At 41.5% G+C, this 8,430-nt stretch overlaps 1 protein-coding gene across 1 annotated transcript in view; it reads right to left on the bottom strand.

Annotated features, from left to right (window-relative positions):
• Positions 1–1,819: 1,819 nt before the first annotated feature.
• Positions 1,820–8,430, bottom strand: part of DUSP10 (dual specificity phosphatase 10) — a 38,128-nt gene continuing 31,517 nt past the window's right edge. The window contains exons 3-4 of the mRNA XM_041774032.1: positions 6,886–7,257; positions 1,820–3,130 (exon numbers count right to left, since the gene is read on the bottom strand). Of these exons, the coding sequence (XP_041629966.1) occupies positions 2,865–3,130; positions 6,886–7,257 (638 nt within the window). The 3' untranslated portion in view covers positions 1,820–2,864. The remainder of the gene's footprint in view (positions 3,131–6,885; positions 7,258–8,430) is intronic.

The raw sequence follows: 8,430 nt of genomic DNA, 5'->3' as shown, positions 1-8,430 counted from the left end.
CACTGAGTGGAAAAGTATTAACTGTTGAAATAAATGTACAGAGAGGAGCTGGAACTGTTGTTCTGTTCAACTTAAGGTAACAGTGTTGGCTGTATCTGCTGAATCTATATATAACAGATTAACTCTATTGAATCATTACATTCATTCAGCACAAAACAACCCCTGCTGGATGATGAGAATGATGCATGGTCAGTTAGACACTCTGCTTTCTCAGGTAGACAACATTCAATTATATCCCAGTTAGCCAAGGCACCTAGCAAGGCCCAGAAACCTGGGGAGTCTGGTTTTTAGAGCAATAGCTTGGTTAATCCATTTTATTTTCATGAAGTGGTTCACATTCCTCATGAAGAAATAGAGGCTAAGTGACTCAAAACAGATTAGCAAAAAAGACCAGAGTCTCTCTCAGAATTCTTGGTATGTGGGTTGGGAGGATTCCTGTCTGCCCCAGGACAGTCTTTCTCTCAAAATCATCAAGTTCAAAAAGCATAAATCATTTGCATGTAGCTAAAGAACAGAAACTGTCCTGATTCCTCTCCTTGCTTTGTTAAAAGAGAGAGAGAGAGAGAAAGAGAGAAAAAGGAAAGGAAAGGAAAGGAAAGGAAAGGAAAGGAAAGGAAAGGAAAGGAAAGGAAAGGAAAGGAAAGGAAAGGAAAGGAAAAAAGTCTTACGCTCTATCAGAAATTTAACGTTTGGATCTAGAATAAATGAAAAGAAATGCCTAGTAAATCACCATGTATTTTAAATCACTAATTATATAACAACCTGAGTTCTTAAAATACTCTAGCACCAAGGAACTTGTTAGTCTGAAGAATAGAAAACACTGTAAGAGAAATTAACTTTTCACCTGATATTGTCATAAAAATAATTCAAACAGTTCTCAGTTAATTCCTGTGAAAATTCAGTCTTCATTTTTCTTTTTCACTTCCAGTAGAAAAGCTATTTAAAAAAATAAATGTCGGAAATATTTTGTCATCTATTTCTAAGCAATGTTCACAAAAATATGTCAAACGTAGTCATCTAGAACTGGACGTGCCTGAACTCATCAATTCTGTTACTCACCCCAGGCAAATTTCAGTTTGCTGTGACTCTTCCCTATGGCCAAGTCCCTCAAGAGATGTATTTTAATAAAACGTAGAAAACATTGAGATCATGTTCCTCCCCTATCCCCACGCCCTCTTTTCTGTGGATTGGGAACCCATGAAACACTAGCTATATATTAACCAAGTGTGATAGGAAAGCTGTACTCACAGAGCTGGGTTCAATTTGCTGGCAAAAGAGAGTAGGAAATAGCAATGTGCTGCCTTGCACTCTCCGTGGTACACGTTCTCAAAGATGTCAAGTGAGCAAGTGGCAAGGGGGCAGGGGAGGGATCATCAAGACCCACTTAAATGGCAGATGGTCACAAATAATTATTAGAGGGCTGCTGGAAAGTCCACGGAATTCTAACCAATCAATCTAGCAGTGACCTGATCCCCAGGGCCCAAAGGCTGGGCTAGAACCTCCCTCCTACCTCTAAGGTGACTTCACCTGAGGTTCTCCTGAGGCAGAAAGAATTCTATTTGCAGGAGAGGGTAGAGGGCTGTGAGAGCAGAGGGGATGATGACTGGGCAGATTGATAACCGGAGCTCTTTGGTTTCCTTGTTAATTCTCTCTGCTTCACACTGGGAACAGAGAATATTTTCCCTTTTTCAAAATATGTATTTTCTCTTTCCCCCCATAAAAACATGTGTATATTATGTTACATATACAAGTTACCAGAGGTAAGAGATGCTTGTCCCTGGGCTGAAGAAAAGAGGAGGAAAAAAGACACATCCCAAAATGAGTTTCATTTATATAATGAAAATAAATTTTTACACAATCAACAGAAACACGTCAAGTTGTTGTTGTTTTTGTTTTTTTGCGAAAAATATTTTTAAATAAATTTTTGTCTTTTTTTTTTTTTTTTTACATTCTGATATACATATGTAACAAGGTTTATGGCACTGTAACCAGAATCAAAACCAAAAAAAAAAAAAAAAAAAAAAGGAAAAAAGGTGGGAAGGAAAGTAATTGATTTTTATTGAATTCCTTTCAGTCTCCAAGCTGGCAAATTTGCACTACTTGTCTATTATCCGGCTGCCAGCTCTAACTTGTTTGCACACTCAAAACATCGTATTATTGCACAAGAAGCCAGTGAAGGCATATGGTATAATGGTCAGTTCCTTGCTATTTAAAAAAAAAAAAAAAATCTCTTAAACCCAAAGAGGGGGGAAAAATAATCCAGAGTATGAAACACACAAAATCAACAGTATCTTTTGTCTCTTTAAAGAATGCGAAGGGTTCTTAGACCACTTAAGCTGCCCTGATTTTCTCTTTGCACCAGTGAGCACAACAGGGCTTGGTTTGGTTGGGTTTTTGTTTCCTGTGTGGATGGCCCAGGCAGCTCTCGGGCCTTCGTGATTCAATGCCTTTTCTGTCTCTTACTTTTGGTTCTTTTTAATTTGTTTAAGTTGTAGTATCTTCGGTCTATGAACCTGCACAGACTATTTAATCATAAACTCTACAAATAGCTTAAAAGGAAAAGGGGGAAGAAACAAGTTTTGTTATATTTTTATTGTTGGCTTAAAAAAATTACTCTTTTAGCCTCCCTGCTTTATCAGTTCATGGGAAGTAAATCTCAATGGCATCAAAAGATAAATTCTTCTCACACTTGTTAAAAATAAAAAGTTTTTTTAAACAAGTTTTGTTTCCATTCACAAACTTTACCCCATCTAAAAAAAAAAAGAAAAGAAAGAAAGAAAGAAAGAAAAAGAAAAGAAAGAATCCATCCTTCTTTCTCTTCATCTCTTAATGGAGACCAGTAATCCTTTCCATCCAGACTTTTGTCAGACGACCGTTTCCACGCCCATCAGCTTTGGTGTAAGGATTCGCGGTGTCACACCGTTGTTCAGGTCTTCCTCAAACTCCAGTAATTGCCCCATGAAGTTAAGGTTTGGGGAAATAATTGGTCGTTTGCCTTTGACAAATTTATAAGCATCAGTCATGGTCATCCGAGTGTGCTTCATCAAGTACGCGATGACGATGGTGGCAGAGCGGGACACCCCGGCCTGGCAATGAATGAGAAGCCCTTTCCCACACTGGTGAGCTTCCTCTGGGAAAAGGGAGAAAGCCAAGAGGTGCAGGAAAGAAGAAAGACATGGAAAAAGAGCGATTAGCTTTGACCCCGACTTGACAACACTATATTTTGTAGAGAGAAAAAAATAAATAAATTCAAACGGCTTTACAACGAAGTATAATTGACTAGTTAATTGTGTAGATTTATGCTGCAACCAACCTCCAGAACTGGCTAAAAGCAATATTAGCATGAATAAGAATTTACATTTCTACCTTTAAAGAGAGGACGAGGTGAAGAAACCACAGTTAACAGTTCATTGCACAGGTGATGGCAACTTACTGCAGCCAGAGCTACAACACAGTTACGTTGCATGTTAAGCGAGCCACCGATGAAGTAGACCCTTTTGATTAAGGATGATAATTCCAAATCCTAAATCGTGCAGCTTATCAAAACTAGTGTTGTTAACAATGTCTGTCCCAGCTGGGATAGAGAAACAAACATTTCTTCCTTTCTATTATAGAATTTCCCTGTATCAGGAACTGGTATTAAATGGATAAGGATTTCAGTCTTACTAAACTCTCAGGTTAAAGAAACAGAACCCAACCAGAGAGTTGCTATGTTTGGCTTCTTACCAGAAAAGCCTACTGTTGCAAATGTAGCTACAGACTTGCAGTGCTCAGGCAGAAGGCATCACCTACATCTGAACTGTCCAACCCCCACCCCCCGCACCCCGTATCCATGAATGCTGTTCCAACATGGTGATGATGACAAAGAAGGAGGAATTCTAATGATGGCCCAGAAATCAGAGCCATTGAAAGAAGCAACACTGGATATATTTTTCAGATATATTAGAAGCTCAGGAGAGTAGCTTGTGGGCACTGCCTAAATGGATTCTTAATGACACTTCTAGACTCAAAGGCATCCCAAGAAAGCAGTCCTGAAAAAATGCCAATTAGACAAAGAATAGAGAAGGGGAGTAAGGAGGAGTGATCTAACTTAAACCTTTTTTTTTTTTTTTTTAGTTTATTTATTTATTTTAAGTAATCTCTACACCCAATGTGGGGCTTGAACTCATGGTCTCGAGATCAAGAGTTGCATGCTTTTCCAACTGAGCCAGGTAGGTGCCCCTAACTTAAACTACTTCTATTGGCTACCCTGCAGTGGACCAAGAAAAGAAACATCATGCAAAATTCCATCTTAAAAATCTATGAATTAAGCTTACTTCTCATAGATAATAGTACTTGAAGGAAGTGTTTCCCTTTTGCAATTTCTTCTCTTCAGCACACACTATTTATTGACCTCCACACCAAGACTGGCAGGCCTGGTGGCAGAAAGATGAGCTGCAAAGTGCTAGGTTTGACTACTGCTTCTACTACACGCTAGATGAGTAACTCCATGTAAGTCACCCAACTCCCCCGAGCTTCAACCCCCCTGTCTGCACAATGGGAGTAATACTCACTAACAAGGCTCAGGGAACATGGGAATAATATCATCCAATTCAGGAATAAATACATTGGCACAGTTAGGCCCTAAACATACTCTGCCTAGTTTATATTAGACCGTCAGTGAATGGCATTATGGTTCCAAAAGCTGCTGTCTCCCCTAAAGCCAGACTATACGATTTCAGTTTATCTAATAAGAAAACAACAAAAATCAAATTGCACCTATGCAGGCTGTGATGCCGAATTGTTCCTCAGGTTAACTGCTATTTGTTATTTGTTTGCTTTTCCTTTTAAAAAATCAGATAAGCCTGAATAACCTACAAGGAATGCAGGTGCCTTGCTTGAAATCCTGTTGGGACAAGCATGTCTGATGCTACTCATTAAATGGAAAACAATCTCTGAACTTCCCCCAGCTGAAATCAAGTCAGATAAAATTGCAGTCATAACATCATATATCAACCAGAAAGTTCCTCATCTACTTGGTGACAAATATTTCTTCCTCGGGGCCCAAGGTTTGATTCACATATTATTAATAAAGAATCTAAAGTGTCTTTGAATCCACAAGCATTGCCATTCGGGAACTATCAGAGCATTGGAAACGTTAGCCCAGCATGTTGTAGAAAGGCACCTGCATTGGAATCAAGAGCCTTGCATTCTTTGGGTTTTGAGCTCCCTTCTTTGTTTTTTTTTGTTTTGTTTTGTTTTTTGTTTTTTGTTTTTTTTTGTACATATGTATGTATTTATTTATTTATAAATTTATTTTGGTTTTTTTTAGTATGTATGTATGTATATATTTATTTATTAATTTATTTTTTATTGGTGTTCAATTTGCCAACATATAGAATAACACCCAGTGCTCATCCCATCAAGTGCCCCCCTCAGTGCCCGTCACCCAGTCACCCCCACCCCCCGCCCTCCTCCCCTTCCACCACCCCTAGTTCATTTCCCAGAGTTAGGAGTCTCTCATGTTCTGTCTCCCTTTCTGATATTTCCCACTCACTTTTTTCTCCTTTCCCTTTAATTCCCTTTCATTATTTTTTATATTCTCCAAATGAATGAGACCATATAATGTTTGTCCTTCTCCGATTGACTTATTTCACTCTTTCTCCCTTCTTTGACACTAAAATTCTTACAATCTTGGAGGAGTCATTTTATTTTTCCGAGTTCAGAGACCACTCAGAATTTCCTTCCAGATTGAATAGTAATAGTCCATGATCCCACACTGAAGGTACAATTAATTAGCAAGGAAAACAGCCAGGTGACATGACCAGAACTGCCAACTCTACAGCAAATCTATCAGACCCAAGGCGTTTTTCGGATAAAGGAACACCAAAAAATGAGTGCATTCTTCCTGGGACAGAGGCCAGGAATGACCTGCTACACTATTTAGGAAAAGTACTGGATCACCTTCTTGTGGTAACGAAGGTTGGAGTCACTTGAAAAAATTGTTGAGTGTCTGCTAAGTGCCACATGTTCCCTCAAATGATAATGTGAGCCTTAAAACTTATAGTCCAAGGCTATAGAAGCAGCAAAAGTTGGTGTTAGGCTTAGGGCTCAGCTGGTGGTTCCTTCCTCCCGGAGATTAAAGTCTGCTGTTTTTAGGATTCCCCTCCCTGGGAACCGCTCAGGCTACACAACCTGACCTTTCCTACTTCAGCGAGTTTGGGGCAAGTCTTAGGAAATCTAGTACCACCTCGCTAATGCTCACACTCATGCCCTTCTGCTACCCAGTGTTTAAGGCCTGGACACAAAGCAGGTGGAAGCGAAAAACTCCCTCCACTCCTGCCTCCTCTGTGCTGATGTGACAGGTCACGATGTTCACTAAGCACCGTTTAACTGAAAAACCTTCTTCAGGGGCAGCCTTCCAGCAAATGCCACCTTGGCCTCAACCTCATGTAAAAAAGCCATGCCAACCGCAAATTAATTCAACCCAAGGAGGAGGAGGCGTGGGTGAGTTTGGAGGTGGTGTCTTCACTGCAGTTTACTTCTTGCAAGGCTCCGACACACATGGAATAGACCAGATAGCCCCAGCGCCAGCTCTGGCCTCCAGTGCCTTCCTCTCTATCACTTCTTTTGAAATTCCGAGACATAACACATCCACACTCATCTCTTCCCACCTTCTAACGAGAGCTAGAGGGACATGGATTTCAGCACCAAACCGAATCACTGTTCCTCTACACCCATCCCAGTGGCTCCCATGCATCCAGTGGGCTGTGACTCCGAAGAGCCTGGAAACACCCCAGGGCAGCCTTTCTGCAAGGCCGGCATAAACCCTGGCCTTGATCTCAAAGCAAAAGCTGGAGGGGAAAGGAAGGTGGAAGATGAGAGGCCCCCATGGGAGATAGTTACCGATGAACTCAAAAGCCTCCTCGAAGTACTGCCGCAGGTTCTGCTTGTTGCTGTCGGTGGCCGGCAGCCGCTTGTAGTTGAACAGGCCTTTCTCGTAGTGGTAGAGGGGCAGGTGAGTGGTGACGTTGATGACGTAGCCTATGTTCAGCCGCTGCATCGTGTCCAGGTCCTGAGCATCCTGCTCGTTGCCAAGGAACAGGAAGGGCAAGATGGGCGTCAGCTCTGCATTCTCGATGTCAGGGGTGGTGGGGATGGACTGAGGTAGCATGCTCGAGGCTGCAGACGCACCGCCCCCCACCTCCCGGCACTCCTGGAGCTGGAGGGAGTTGTCACAGAGGTTTTCATGGTTCTGCTTAAAACTGCTAAGTCCACCTGGAGCAAACACAAAAGAGAGTGAGAATGACCATCCCTCAAACTTCAGAGCCAGCAGAAATTGCCACTGTCCCCATAGAAGTAAGTGTGCACTGTTGCAGATGCACATTTTTTAAAAATAAGATCTGAACAAAAATGCAAGGCCACTTGGGGATCCAGGACAAGCTTCAGAGGCTCTCGCTGCATGCAGTACTTTGGAAATGTGCTCTTTCCGCAGACCGTGGCATGTTCCTTCCCCTGGAAAGAGTTTGTTTGCAGCATCAGGCAATTTCATCAACAGCAGATCTGATCTGCCTCCAAGAGCCATATGCTCAGTGGCCTACATAGAACCTTGTGCTTTGGGGGCCAGGGAAGGCATGGCCTGGCCTCCTCAGGCACTACAGGCATGTGTCCTGCACTCTCCCATAAGCTTACCTCACCCAGAAAGACAAGTTTGCTCCCGGTACAGCAGGGCAGCTATGGACAGGGACCTTGGAAGACCCAGATTACCTTGGCTATAGTCCCAGTAACACAACTTCTTGGCTCTGTGACTTAGGCAAGTTAATTTCTCTGTCTGTGCTTTTCGTTCCCCATCTGTAAAATGAGGGTAATAGCATCTACCTCTTAGTGCAGTTGGGAGTCTGGCATGAATGAATGCAGGCAAGTAAGCAAACCTCCCCATCAACAAGTACAGCATCATTTTTGGGAATATAGCTTAAGAAAGTGATCTGGCCAAAGATACCCAGCTAGATGCGTAAAGAGGTTTACTACAACATTACCTGTTTTACACAAAAGGCCAAGAACAAAAAACGACTTTTAAAAAAGGAAAAGTTATTGCATTCCTCCCATGGAATATTAAGTAGCCATTAAAAGTTGTGAGAGGGATGTGAAAACAAAGAAAATGTTTCTGTTTAATGTGAAATGAAACAAAGCCAACTCAAAAACATTCATCATACACAAGATCCAAAGCTCAAGGACCGTGCGAAAAAGAACACTTGCTTAAGTTGGGAAATTGATGAATCACATTTTATGGTTTCAATTTTTCCTTTAATATTTGCTAGATGCATGGATGCACTGCACACATGGATAAGTCTAAAGGATTATCACAAGGGTCAAATGATACAATGTACACGTAAGGGCTAGGAGATCTGAGTTGATACTATTCCTATCAAGTGGGCTCTAATTCTCATCAAA

This window comes from Vulpes lagopus, chromosome 11, assembly GCF_018345385.1.
Source record: "Vulpes lagopus strain Blue_001 chromosome 11, ASM1834538v1, whole genome shotgun sequence".
Classification (NCBI taxonomy): domain Eukaryota; kingdom Metazoa; phylum Chordata; class Mammalia; order Carnivora; family Canidae; genus Vulpes; species Vulpes lagopus.
This window is presented reverse-complemented; position numbering and strand designations above follow the sequence as displayed.